At 50.3% G+C, this 14,568-nt stretch overlaps 1 protein-coding gene across 4 annotated transcripts in view; it reads right to left on the reverse strand.

Moving 5' to 3' along the window:
- LTBP2 (latent transforming growth factor beta binding protein 2) overlaps nucleotides 1-14,568 on the reverse strand; it is a 99,423-nt gene that overhangs the window by 82,103 nt on the left and 2,752 nt on the right. For all 4 annotated transcript variants that reach the window (XM_036238440.1, XM_016138970.2, XM_016138977.2 and 1 more), the window contains exon 2: nucleotides 9,554-9,624. In XM_036238440.1, coding sequence (XP_036094333.1) covers nucleotides 9,554-9,624 — 71 coding nt within the window. The remainder of the gene's footprint in view (nucleotides 1-9,553; nucleotides 9,625-14,568) is intronic.

A 14,568-nucleotide genomic window follows, 5' to 3' on the forward strand; every position in this document is an offset into this window, starting at 1 on the left:
CCCTTTTTTTCTGCACTCTCCTGGCACTCTCTCCCTCACTGAGGAGTGGGCATGTGGAAAGTTTCAGCTTTGGGAGTTCGGCTCTGAGGATTTAACGGGATGCCAAAAGAGAGGGGAAGAAAAAGAAAACTCTCGAAATCGCTTTGAAAGTAAGAAATAGAAGGCATCGTTTCTCCAGTCCCCCCACCTTCTGGCTGTGCCCCCTTCTACCTTCACTCTGCTCCAAAACAGTCGAGTAGAGGTTTGCTCAGATTTTCCACACAAAACCTCCACCTTTGGGAGGAGACCAAAGTCAGGATGGGCAGGCCTGGGGGAGATTCTGGAAACAGCTCCTCTGTGCAGGCAGTTTAGCTCCCACCATGTGGACTGCTCCTACCATTTGCTCAGAGCCTCTGTGGTCAGCTACTTGGGAACAGTGACAACATGGCACTGGGGAGTCAAGAGGATTTGGGTTGACTCCAGCTTAGCTGCAACCCAGCTGCATGACCTCAGGCCCATGTCATCTCATTGAGATGCCTCCACCAGTGCCTAAGTTGTCTCATCCATAAAGTGGGTCCAGTAAGTCCTGCTTCAAAGAGCTGTTTTGAGTGTCAACAGAGGTCATGGATGCGGAAGTACTTTTTTACTCTCTCAAGCTGTGCTGTTTAATACAGTCTAATGTTATAGCCACGAGCTGTATGTAGCTATTTAGGATGAAATGGGTTAGAATTAAACAACATTCAAAATTCAGTTCCTCAGTTGCACTAACCACATTTCAAGGGCTCAATATTCCATGTGGCTCGTGGCTACCGTGTTGAACAGGAAGATATTGAACATGTCCATCATCACAGAAGGTTCTATCGGACAGCACTGCAAAGACTTTTTTTTAAAAAACCTACCATAACCTCAGCGGCAGAGGTAAGAGGGCTTCTGAGCCTTTCTACCATGACCTTTTTTTTTTTTTCCAGAGAAAGGCAATGTCAGGACAGGCCCTGATTAGAGAGAGGGACCAAGCTTTGTGGCGCAGAGGCAGGGACGCTGTTAATACAGCCAGTCGGTCCCCTCTCTACGCCCACCCTCTCACTCCCCAGGGAGGGCTGTGGTCATCGGCAATGTCTCCTGGGCCCCAGGGTCATCTGAGGATGACTTTCTCCCTACATCTACGACCTGTTAGATGAGGTGCTGGCTTCAGAGTGGGCCTTTTAAACCTGTGTCCTCCTCTGAGGCCGCCAGCACCATCCCCTCTTGTCTGGAAGATGAGCCTCAGCTCCAGGTCAGACTCTGGGCTCAGCACCCCCACACCTGAAGCTCAGCTGCTCCCCCATTAAACCTCCATCTTTCCTAAAATTTGTGTCAGTGGGACACTAACAACCTACCCACTGAGCTACCCGATTCCTCCCTCAGGACGGGGCCCTGTCTCCATCCACACCCAGAGGCCTCCGTAAACAGGACAGTCTCCTACTCACCCTCAATACTGACCTCAGCCCTTCCCTAGGCACCCCACCTCAGACCCCCACCTAGAGGCCTCAGTTGGCCCTTGGAATTCACTTACAGAGAAGGGAGGTGGGGATCCACCTGTGTTCCTGAGCTGTTTCTTCCAGCCTGGACCTTTGGTTTCCACCAAAGAGATCCCTGAGGCCAAAGAAATTCCTCTCTGCCTCCCTGTCTCCCACACACCCTTAGAATGCCGCCCACCCCCCCGCCCGAGACTCGTTCTTTCTACATCCAAGCTCTGCCCAGGATCTGTGTCCCTAGGCCCTGACTTCATCCCTGAGCCCCCAGGCTGTGGGAGAAAGAAGTTAGGTCCTCGAGGGCTCACCCCGTCCCCACTACAGCTGTGCTGGGGCCGCAGTTCGCATGGCTGGGAACAGCGCTGGGGCTCAGGGGCCAGCCAAGCACCAGTCTCCAAAATAGCAGTTGTGTTCACATAAAAGCCTCTAATGAGAGAAAGATGCCGTTCTTGGCCCCTCATCCCCTCTGTGCAGACGCCTGTCTGGCATGCTGAGCGGGCCTCTACCGTTTGGCGTTTGGCGGAGGGAGGGGAGGAAGGGGAGGTGTGAGTCAGACCTTGGCCCCCAGCCCTTCAGCGTGGACCGCCCTGCTAATTGCATTAACAAATGCCTCAATGCTGGGCCAGTTGGGGGCCGGGGCCAGGGAGCAGTATCATTTCCCACGGGGCTCCAGCAGGCATGAGGAGGGGGACCACGGGCAGGGCTGCGGTCCAGGGCTGAGGCCCGGGTTTGCCCCTAGCTCCTGCTCCAAAGCACAAGAATCACCATCCACACAGCCCCAAGCCCCGGTAGGAGCCAGGGCTTTGGAGCCATCGTGCCAAAGGGGTCCCTGAAGATAAAAGAAGGATAGGATAGGGTTCTCAGACAGCCCCCATCAGTACAAGGCCAGAGACCAGTCTTTTCCGGGGGAGCAGCAGCTCAAGGGCATGGAGGACAGTTCTATGACTGACACGGGGCCACCCAAGTCCTTCCACAACAACACCAGCTCCATGCCCAGGACCAGGGAAGGTTAGGAGGGTCAGAGGATACCATTCTCACTTATAACCTAGCCAAGACCCGGGAGGAAGCGTGGAGGAGAGAGTTGCTTTTGAATTCCAACCTCATGACCTTGGGCAAGTTTCTCCACTTCTGTGAGTCTCAGTGTCCTCGTCTAGAAAAGGGTCATACATCCAATATACACTATTTGCCTAGGACGGTAAGCAAGACAGACACGATCCTCTTCTTCAGGGAGCGTCCAGCTTAGGGAGGCTGTCACAAGACAAGTGAACAAACAAGTAGAGAAACAGAAATTGGGATGTGAGTTATGGTGGAAACAGTCAAAGGCCTGAGATCCAGAATGGAGAGGCTGGTGGGAGGCAGCTCTAGACTGAGTGGTCAGGAGGAGCTTCTTTGAGGAGGGGAGCTTGAAACAGAGACTGGAAAGGCAACCTAGAGCCAGTCTCATAAAGAGAGGAGGGAAAGCAAACAGAGAGCGGCATGTGCGACGGCCCATAGCCTGCACATTCCAGAACCCAGGCTGGATTCAGTGAGTGAGAAGGTGAGTGCTGAGAGATGAGGTCGGGTGTGCCACAGAAGGAAGGTTTGGAAAGGGATGCGTTATGATGGATTTTATGGAGTAAGGGGCAGGGAGTGAGCAGTCAGCGGGTGGCTGCCGTTACCCAGGAGAGGGTGCTGGAGCCCTGGACTGGAGAGGTAGCAGAAGCAGGAAGAAGCAGTCAGGTTCTCCAGCTGTTTAGGAAGTAAAACAAACAGGACTCGTGACAGATTAGATATAATCTGGAAGGCCCCCAGGTGTCTGGCTTGAGCATTCAGGTAGATGAGTAGGACCTGGGTAGAGGAGTTAGCTCAGAGGGAGGGAATCTACAAGCTCATTTTGGGCGAGCTGCAGTGGGGATGTCTGGGAGGCATCAAGAGCAGATGTCATGTAGGCAGCGGGACGAAGGAGTCTGGAGGTCAGAAGAGAGGCCTGGCTGAAGATATATGTAAATCTGGGCGTCGTCGGCCCAGAGACAATGTTTACATCCATGGGAATGCATTAGATCATTCCGGGAGCAGTGCAGCGAGAAAGAAAAGAAGAGGACCCAGGACTAAGTTCCGGGAAGCCACGTTTAGTTGCTGAGTAGAGGAGAAGCAGCGGCAGGGACATAGGAGGGGCTAGAACAGAGAGCGGCATGATGGTCACTCACAGGGTGAAGGGGTTTGAAGTGTTTCGCGTGGTCCCCGGCACAGAGAGAGCATTGCACTATTATTGTTGCATGTTAATTGTCCGGCACAGTGCCTACTGATGCTCAGTAATGGGAGGCAACTAATGCTTGGCTTGTCTCCCATGGCCCCCCCCCCCCATCTTTGCATGGGGGATATGGAAGATCTGGGGAAAGTTCTGGGGCAGCCCAACATTAAGATGTTGGGTAGAAAAGAAGCAGCCAACCAAAGAGGCTAGAGGAGACAGCTTGGGATGGGCGGAGGAAACTACCAGGTCACCCATGTGATCATTCACTCACTCAGTCCCTTAAAAATATGTGCCGAGTCAGTAGAGAGGGCCAACACTGCCCTGCTATCAACAGGCCACAGCGCCCAGCTTTAGGGGCCCCTGGTAAGAACATCTCCTAAATTAGATCCTCGAGGGCATGTACCTGCTCACCAGGAAGACCTAAGGTACCCGTAGGTGGTGGCGGGAGAGATAGACGGCCTCTTGCTAGGACTGTACCCTTCATGTTACCTGGTTCTCCACTGAGATCATGTGATTATCCCCTTAGCTGCCTCTCACCTTCCCCTCCACCTCTCTCTCTGACTCCTGAGTCTCATAGGAGAGTCATGCAGAGATGAGCCACCCATAGGCTCCAGCCTCTGGCTCCTAAGCAGTCAGTGAAGAACGTACAAATCGCACTCCTGCCTGACCCTTAACGTTTGTTCAGCACTCACCATTACAAGGCCCTGGGCTGATTTCTTTACATTTATCTCTCCTCTTCATTCTTATAACTACTATAGGTACTATTCTCATCCCCATTTAACCTATGGAGAAACTGAGGCTGAGAGTGGCCAAGCAGTTGCTCGAGGTCACCATGCTAGTAAATAATGGAGCAAGAGTTTGCACCCAAGGAGTTTGATCCAAAGTTGGGGCTCTTACCCACCTGGCCACAGTCTTGCCCTTTGGGATGGGGACATTACAGGGCTGGGATAGGTGACCAAAGGAAGCTCTCTCAGGGAAGCCAAGGAGAAGGCCAGATGAGGAGGGATGGAGTTCTTGTAGCCCTGAGATGTGGACCAGAATAAAAGCCATAAAGAGGCTGTGGAGCAGGAAGTCAGGAGCAAATGCCCAGGCCCACTCTAGGATCTCTTGAGGGTCTCCTGAATACTGTGGGGTTTTTCTGGAAGGGCTGATAGACCTAGAGCCATAGAAGGGGACGTCTCAGAACAAACCTGGGACAGGCTGAGTATTAATTCAGTACATACTAAGTGAGCCTTTACCTTGTGTCCAGTAAATACTTGCTACTGTGTGTCATGCTGGGAGACACAATCCTTGCCTTCAACATTAAGGCCATACGTGGATAGAGCACATAGCACATTCCAGGCCTTGAACTGAATACTTAACCTACATTACCTCATTTGTTCCTTGCAACTCTGTGAGGTGGAGACTAATATTAGCCACATTTTACAGGAGAGGAAACTGAGGCACAACGACCTTAAGCATCTTGCCCATAGTCAGGCAGCTAAGTGGTAGAGCTGGGCATGCAGAACAGTCTCCTTAATCTAAATTAAGATAACAGCCAAACTTCCAGGCTCTGTTGGCTGATTCCCAGCTACAAGCCTGGGACAAATAGTTAACCCCATCGGTAAATGAGATACAGATCAAATCCAGCTTTTAGGGTGGTTGTGAGGATTAAAAATTAATACTATAAAGTCCTGACCTACAGAAAGAACTACAGAGTGTTATTTTTATTAACCTTCAAAAACGACTCTATTTATATTGTTAGACTCACTTCATGGATGAGGCTCTATGGTGAAAAGAGAGCCAGCTACTTACCTGAGTACACAGAGCTGGGATTTGAGGCCACAACTCCTTGGATCTGACACCAGAATCCAAAGCATGTGCTCTTAACCTTGAGCCTTAATACTGGGGTGGAGGAACAGTAACCCACCTAGCCCTCTCCTCAACAGCTGCAGGGACTTCCTCTGCCCTCCCCAGAATAGCCCCAGCCTCTGTTCAGCTAGGCTGAGGTAAAATGAGAATTCAAAGAATTCTTCAAATCCTCTTCCCCAGTGTGAACCTCAGAAGCCCCCAAAACCTGTGTGTGTGTGTGTGTGTGTGTGTGTGTGTGTGTGTGTGTGTGTGTGTGTGTTGGGATGGTGATGGGGGTGAGCCAGTCTGGGAAGATGGGACAGTCTTCCCAAAGCCCTAACTATAAACAGGACCTGGTCATCCCACACTCCACAGTCCTTCCCCTCAGCCGAGTGGGCCAGGCAGCTCCAGTCCACCGCCCCCACAAATGCATAAACACGTAAATCGCATGGCAGAACTGGCAAAGCCACAGGAGGAAAGGCAGATACCAAGACGAGAGGAAGAGACCAGGGCCCAGCGCTGCCAAGGTGGAGGGAGGGGCTAGAGCTCCAACAATAACCACCTTCAGGTCTAGCGACTGGGCAGGACTGAAGGAAGAGGCCTGCCAGGAAGATGGGCTGGTATGTTACAGCAACCTAGGATTCTGTGACAGGAGGCTAAGGGGGGCCAGGGGGTGGGACAGGGGCAAGGGTCATCTCTCCCTGAGCATAGGCAGCGGATTGAACCTACAGATATCTGGGAGAGACCAAGGGACAGATCGAGTCTCCACACAGTTCTGGGACTAGACTTGATTCTTGGCAATGAAAGGATGTCACACACTGTCCTTGTCAGCCCTCCTCTCCTGCTGGCCGAGGAGACATCCCACATGTGTGAAACTGCTAGGACAGAGAATGAGCATTCCCCGCGTTGGCAGTCACGGCTCAAGCCAGGAGGGCTGGGGGAAGAGGGAGGCAAACCACTGGGGGAAGCAGAAGAGCCAGTTGACAGGGTGTGGAGCCAAGAACCCCACATTCTGCAGAGCCGGGGACCCAGCCATCCAGGGACAACGCCCGATGGCGCACGTGGTTCTTGTTAGGCTCATTAGCTGCAAAACAGCAACAAGCAAACAGCACAGGGCCCAGCTAATTAGCACACAGATCTTCAGTGAGCAAGCTGAGTTGAAGTAGGAAAGGCTGATGCCCACTGGCAATTCCTCCAGGAGAGCTGCCAGCCTGCAGCACGGGTCCGAGGATGACCAGGGGAGCCGCAGGGTGAGAGGGCTGGGAAAGAAATAACAGAGGCTGAGGACCCCAAGAGTGAAGTGGGTATTGGCAGCATGCTAGAGCAGACCCCTGCTGGGGCACGAGAGTGTACACACACACACACACACACACACACACACTCACTGGTTCTGACAATCTGCAGACTCACCCAACCACGAGTTTCCAGTGTTGAAACTCCAGTTTGGCAGAGATTGATGCTGGAAACTCACGTGCAAGTTAGGAAGCTGAGCACCTCCAGGGCTGGAGGGCCCAAGCGAGGACCATGCCCAGACCCCTCCGAAGCCAGCCTGCTCCAACTTCAACTCAAACCTTGACAACACTCTGCTAAATTCACTAGAACTTACCAACCCTCCTACCCATCTCCAACCCCAACTGCCTTCCCAGGCCCTGCTATTCAAAGTGTGGTCCCTGGACTAGCATCGGCAGCATCCCCTTAGGAGCTTGTTAGAAGCACAGACTCTCCAGTCTCACCTCAGACCAGCTGAATCAGAATCTGCACTTTGATAAGATCCCAGAAAATTCAGAGTAACATTCAAATTTCAGTAGGGCCCCCCAAGACAGATCTTCCGATGATTGATCCCAAACTCTGTTCAGTGTCTTCAGCTCTGGTTAGATTCACCTAGCGTGCTTTAAAAAAATTCCAGCACCCAGGCCCCAATCTCAGAGCTTCTGTTGAGTATAAAACCACCTAACTACCCAGATCCCTGGCTTCCCGACCTGGGAAGTCACTGATTTTGAGTCCCAGATCCTCCTCTAATGAGCTGTGTGACCTGCAGCAAGTCACCACCTCTCTAAAGCTCATTGTCTTCATCTTCAAAATTATGAGGTGTCCCTCCCCCACCAACTCTTTCCCCAGCTATAGAGGACCTGTCCTCTGAGAGCCCCCATTAATCTAGGGTTCCTGAAGAGAAAAGAATTTTCAGGGAGTAGATCTGCTTTGCTGTTTGTTTTGAGTTTGGGGTTTTGATTTCTTTATCTGGAGATCCCCAGAAACATCAAGATTCTTCCTGGGCTTCCTTGTCAGACTGGGAGCGGTTAGGACCATGAAGCCTGAGGCAGGACCAAGATCTTGGCAAGACCACATCACCATCCCCGCAGGAGTGGAAGTAGCCCCATCCTGTTCCCATCTCATCCTCATCTTGTCCCCATCTTGGGAGGTGTCAGAGCCAGAGAGGAGGGCCTCCATGAGGTCTGGGAACACCGTGGGTCTTGTCATGCACCTGGAAACCTTCACCCTGAAAAAAGCCTGGGGGCTTGTCCTTGAGCAAGAAGGGGTTCTGGTGAGACTGAGGCTTTGCAGCCAGGCTTAGGGCCTCTCAGAGTGTAGCGGCAGCTCTGGGAGGGGCAGTCAAGGTTGCTCTTAGAGCTGCCATACAGACCTGGGGAGCTGACAAGGGCTCAAAAAAGGCCCTGGATGGGAGAAAGATCCAAGGGGCCTCTTGAAACCCCCGTATCTGTTATCACCTATGGAAATTCCAAATTTCAGAGGGCCCCAGCCTCAGCTGGCGTTGGGAGGGAATAGCAGCCCACAGAGAATAGTATAGGGTTCTGGAGTCAGCCCTTGGGGTGGAATATCCTTGGCTACGTTTCCCAACTAATGTGAACCTCCATTTCCTCGTCTGTAAGTGGGGATAATCAGTGAATACACGTTATAGGATTACTGAGAGTCTTAGCTAAGATAATGTATGTGAAGAGCTTCGCACAGTGTTGAGCACATAGTGAGTCCTCAGCTGTTAGCTAGTAGTGTAGTAGTAGTAGTAGTAGTAGTAGTAGTAGTAGTAGTAGTAGTAGCAGCAGCAATAGTGGTAGCAGTAGTAATGGTGGTAAGAGTAATGGTGGTGGTAGTAATGGTAGGAGCAGTACACTGTCCTCCCCAGTTCGCAGACGTAGAAAGTGAGACCCAGAAAGTAAGGTAAGACCCTTGGCAGCAGGGTATAATGATTAAGAAGAGGGACTTCTGAGTCAGGTTACCTAAGTTCAAATTTTGCCATTTCCAGGCGACGTGACCTTGAGCCCGTGACCTGTCTGTGCCTCATCTACCAAATGGATAGTGGTCCTACCTGCCCCATAGGCTAGGTAAGTGCGCCTTGCTCAAAGTGAGTACTGTTATTGTCACTGCCTCCGACACCATCAGTGGATGCTTGAGCACAGGGCCCCTGGCTCCTCCTGCCTCACTCCTTGGTTTCTACATAACTAAGATGACTATTCTCTCTTCTCTCATCTGGGCCAGGCTGCCAGGCTTCAGAGCAGTCCACAGGGAGGCTGAGCCAGACTCAGGATCAGAGCTTTTTCTGACCATCCTGGCAGGGTGCCTGGCAGAGGCCAGACCCAGAGGGGCCAGGGCCAAGACAGAGGTGGGTTCCCATGGCACACACTGTGATTGGTGCCCCTGCAAATGTGTGATGATGAGGCTCTAGGGCCAGCCACATTTACAGACTACAAGGTGTCTGGGCACCTAAGGGATCCTGCAGGCAGAGCGAGTAAGGTGCCAACACAGCAGGGCAGTGGGAAGGGAATGCAGGGAGCTTTAAAAACATGAGTGACGATTTTATTTGAGTTGTCTTCTATTGGAGGCTGTTTTAAATCTCCTCCCTTCCACAGCAGCCTGCCTCCACTCTGGAGGGGAGCTGCATCTCCAGGAGGCAGATTGGGGAAGACACTTCTGTTCCTGGTTCTGGAGTCCCCATGATCAGCCCACTTCGAAGGAGACAGAGAAGGGGAGATGGGGCAGAGGCACTTACGTTTGATACAGTGGTTGGTGCTGTTTGCTGTCGTCCATCCCGGGCAACACTGTCCGCCGCAGACATTCCTTCTGTGGAGTTATCAAAACAGGGTCAGGCATAGGATGCTGAGAGCTGGACTATTCACAGAGCCCCTCTGATGGTCCTGCCCTCTGCAGGAAGGGCCTGGGAGAACACTGCCTGGCTGGGCAGACTGTCCTCTTTATCTAGGACACCTTGTGGCTTGGGCCAGGCACTTTGGGATCCTGCGGATCTAATATGGACTCCTGACTCTGACATTCTCTGTATGACCTTGGGAAACCTTACTCTCTCCATCTGTACAATACAGAAGGTAATACCTGCCTAAATTGGTGGTTGTGACGATTAAACAGGATAGGAATATATAGCACCTGACACAAGAAGGCATTCCACCAGGACAATAATGGCAGTGAAGATGTTCATAAAGCAAGTTCAGAAAGGTTCAGTCATTTGCCAAAGATAAACAATAAGTGAGTGCCAAAGCCTCATTCAAACTTGAGTTGGCCCAACTCTAAGTCATGCTCCAACTCTACATTGCCTCTCATCAAAACATAAACACCACAGTCCTTGCCTAACAAATGCTGACAATCCAAGGGAAACTGGAAGACATAAAATTCTCTTAAGCACATGCATATACATCACCTGCCAACAAATGCACATGGGGAGGAGCCTTAGCCCTTGGCCAGGCTGGTACACAGTAAGACTGAGCCCTAGAATTTCTTGTTAAGAGGGGCTTATCAGGTGGCAAGCTGGTAGGAAGATGGGGCTGGGGACTTGGGTTAAGCTGCCCCTGCATAGGAAGCACACTGTTTTAACTTGGGCAGGTTGATGGAACGTCATGGGGAATAGTCCTTCTCCCAGCTGCTCTTTGGTGCTGGCACTGAGAGCCCCTACAGGAGATGCTGACCTGAGGTAACCACTGGGGTACTCACCCATCTCACCCAAACTTTGCTTTCGGAGCAGTCTAGGTGAAGTCCCCTGCAGCGAGCATCACCAGCCCTGACTCTCAATCTAAAGACTCAAATTCCTAGACCTGGGCAACTTCCCTAGAAGGGCTCTTCCTAGAGAGGACCTCTGGGGGCCTGGCTCCTTGGCTCAGGCTTTGTGGACCCCATCATTAGCACCAGAAATTATCTACCAAGCATCCACTGAAACTCAGGGTGAGTGGGGTAGCAGAGGTATAGAGCCAGAGAGTCAGGGTGAAGGACAGAACAAGGGGCCATCCCCGTGACTTCTGTGGCCAGCATGGCAAGGAGGTAGCTCTGCTTAGGAGTTCGTTTGACCTTTAAGGGGACTCCAATGCTTGTGTGGTTTGGGAGCCTTACAAAACATTCGAAATAAATTCCTGCAGCTTGAAAAAGCTGAGGCTCATTCCTGGCCCTTTGGCCCAACGTTGAGGGGAACCGCCTTCCAGGGAGCTCACAGAATGTCCCCCCAACCAAAGGCTCTGCTATTCTGGCCTCCTTGAAGTCTCTTCAAACTGCTGCCTTCAGCAGCTTCCTGGCACCATGATGGCCTCCTCCCCGTCAGGGTCTAAACACTGGGTTCTGGGGATGGGTGTGGTCCTCATACCCTTACATACCCAAGGCTTCTGATTGTATGTGCCCTGGTGGAAGAGGGAAACTACCCATGCATTTGTAAGTCACTATCCTCATGGTGGTAACAAGGCCTCTCAGAGGCCTGGGAGGTCTTCAAGAAGAAATAGGCTGCATGGCCTGGGAGTTTTCTATGAACTAAGGTCTGCGGGAGCCCAGATGGCACAGACTGAGGGGCCTGCCTGGTTGGGCAATCATGGCGTGGCCCTCCTGAGCCAGCTGTGAACCCAGACACCTTCAGCTTGGTGGCTGACTGTAGGAGGGCAGCAGCTGGCCCTGCCCATCATGGAGCCCTCAGGGCTGTCAGGACCACAATGAGGACTGGCCATAATCAAAACTGCCAGGCGGTAAGGTGGGGCAGGTGGCAGGCTGGGACCAGGAGGGCACTCAAGAGGGATTCAGGTTCTCGATGAAGGCCTCTGAGTGTCCTTTCTAGGTCAATATTAGAGTCTTGGGTATAGGCCCAGGTAAGTGGCCAACTGGGAGATGACCATTCAGTTGGCTCTGGCTAGCTAGAGAGAACAAATGAACTTAACTAGCTGGGATATATGACTCAGTGGTTCTGACTCCCTGGAGAGTACTGATCAGCGCTCATATGAACCTAACTTTCCAGGTGACGCCATTCAGCAAACATTAGCCCAATACGCAGCATCATTGCCTAACCCTTGGGGACACTTCTGGCTAACAGCCCAGAACAATTGCTGTTCCACCTGGGACAAATCTGATCATACTGATCCTTTGTTTGAAACCTCCCATGGCTCTCTATTGGCCTCTACAAAGCTAACCTGGCCCCCACCTGCCTATGGAATCTAATTGTCCCCATCACCCCTCCCTGTCTTCATGACCATCCACAACCAAAGCTGTGATTCTCCAAGGATCTAAAGTTTGTCATCCCCAGTTGTACTCTATATGGTCACATTCTGATGCATTTGCTTAAGCTACTCTCTGCCTAGAAGGTCTTCCCTCTCTTTTGCCAATTCAAATCCTTCGCATACTCCAAGACTTCCAGATCGAATGTTACCTCCTTTGTGTAAAACCTCCGCTGACATCTACCTAGCCTTCCCCATTCTCCATCTCCTGTGATCATTTTGTACTGATTGTCTCAGGTTGTTGGTTGTATGGATCTCTGTCTTGTCTACCTTGAAGGTTCTTTCTTATTCCCCTTTGTGCCTCTAGAGTCTAACACAGTGCCTGACATGTGGGATACATTTAATATTCCTTTGTTCCACTTAATCCAGTGTTTCCCAAAAAGCAGATGAGCAACACTGAGGGCAGGAAAGTGGGTTTTAGGTTTCCACAGTCACAGGATTCAACAGTGCTGAATCACAGGGTGAGAAAGTGATTTCCATTTCGGTGTTCTTTCTAGCCTGAGCAGATCAGTGAAAAAAAATCTGTCTGAGGTTCAGTGTTCAGGCCAGGTCCTCCCCAACACTTGCCAGTTCCTCTTTTCAATAGGGAGAACACATCACAGGATTTAGTTTCCTAAGATAACGGTGTATGACTAGAATTTGAAAACATTTTGTTTTCATTTTCAATTTTCCTACAGTTACCTTTTTTCATGATCAGTGGTTTTATTTTCAACTTATGATAGTAATACAAAGTTTCCTTGAAAATAAAAAATGGATTTATTTATGTAGAAAAATGAGTCAAGCACTGTTTGTAATAGCAAAAATATGTAACTCATCTAGAAGTCCAAAAACAGGAGGATGGATAAATAAACTGTGGTATATTCAGACAGTGGAATAATATACAACAGCTTAAATGAATAAGTTTGGGCTAATTATATTACCATGGTTATAACTCAAAAATTTAATAAGGCGGAGGGAAAACAACTTGTTAAAGGACAATACAGTATGGTGTCACTTATCTACATTTAAAATATGCAAAACAAATTATGTATTTTATGGATGCATGTATCCGTAGTAATAGTATAAAAATATACCTTGGAATCATAAGTAAATTTAGGATAGTGGTTAACTTTGGGGAGAAAGGGAGACAAATTTATGGAGGAAATTTTAACTAAAAATATCAGAAGCAAAATATGCCAAAATATTAAGGTTTGATAAAGCTGGAGTGTGAGTCACATTATTACTAATACCTTTTTGTATGTTTGTACAAAACATAATATAAAATATTTTAAAATAAATGAAACAAAATCCTATTCTTTTAAAAGTACATGAATTTAAAGAAAAATAATAGAGCAAGAGGAAAAAGATAGAGGAAAATATTGTGAAGGCGCTATGCCTAGAGGCTAGTTCTAAAAACACTAAATATTGGGAAACAATGGCTTTACAAGTCACCTGTAGATTGTAAATTTCATTAGTGCAGGAACTGTGTTCTCTGGTTCATTGTGTGCGATAAACCCTGACTGCGTTGCCAGTTCCATGAGGACAGAGGCTGTGCTGACCACTGCTGTATCTCCAGCTTCCAGCACAGTCCCTGGCATATAGGATGTCTTCCAAACACTAGTTGAATGAATGAAGAATCCCTAGCAATCCTAATGCAATTTAAAACTTCACCAGCAGGTGGCACTTGGTCCTTGGCCCTGAGTAACCCACAAGGCAATTGCCAGAGAGGTCAGCCTGGCCAGGAGCCATTAGGCAGAATAGACCTAGGTAGAGGAAGCCCTTTAAATAAGATTGTCCCTCAGCAACTCCGCAGCTGACTTGGAATGGCTGGTTGGAGTGCCAGGGGAACCCTCCCTTTACCAAAGGTGCAGAATATAATCTGGGGAAGGAGCCAAACCCAGCATGTGATATGATGTGTGCACCTGTGTATGGCAGGTGTCTGTGGGTGGCACCCAGCCAAGGCATGTCCTTACACACCTGTGCACGTCTACCAGCCTTATTGTGGTGACAGTCTGCTTTGCTCATTACCACCTCATTTCACGACTTCTAATAGTGCATCCTCCCACCTCCACTCTCCATTATCTCACCTTCCCCCAACCCCCACCTAAATGCCTACTGTATTAAGCTCCTCCATGATCTGGCCTAACCTATGCCTCCAGCCTCACCCCATGGCTCCCCTCCACACAGGTGCAATCCTGCCCCTAGACCAGTGCCAACAGAGAGAAGCCCTTATCCTTGGGCAGTGCTACATCTCTGGGCCCCACTCCTGCTACCTCCCTCTCCTCCGCTTCTCCACATGCTGCCCATCAAGCACCAGGGGCTCCAGCTCACAGGGCCTCCTTCTCCTCTGAGCTCCTCAGCCACAACTGTCCCGTTCCTTGGTGCTTAACATGAAGCTTCTGATACTAGAAAACACATTCACTGGAACATATCCGTCCGTTTCTCCAACTCGATTTTGAGTAAGTGAGCTGCTCTCCCAGCAGCAACAATGCCTTTTCTCTGGGACCCATCGGCTATCCCATTCTCCGCGCACTTGCTCTTAGGAAGCATGTAT

Source organism: Rousettus aegyptiacus, unplaced genomic scaffold (genome assembly GCF_014176215.1).
Source record: "Rousettus aegyptiacus isolate mRouAeg1 unplaced genomic scaffold, mRouAeg1.p scaffold_m13_p_3, whole genome shotgun sequence".
Taxonomy (NCBI): Eukaryota; Metazoa; Chordata; class Mammalia; order Chiroptera; family Pteropodidae; genus Rousettus; species Rousettus aegyptiacus.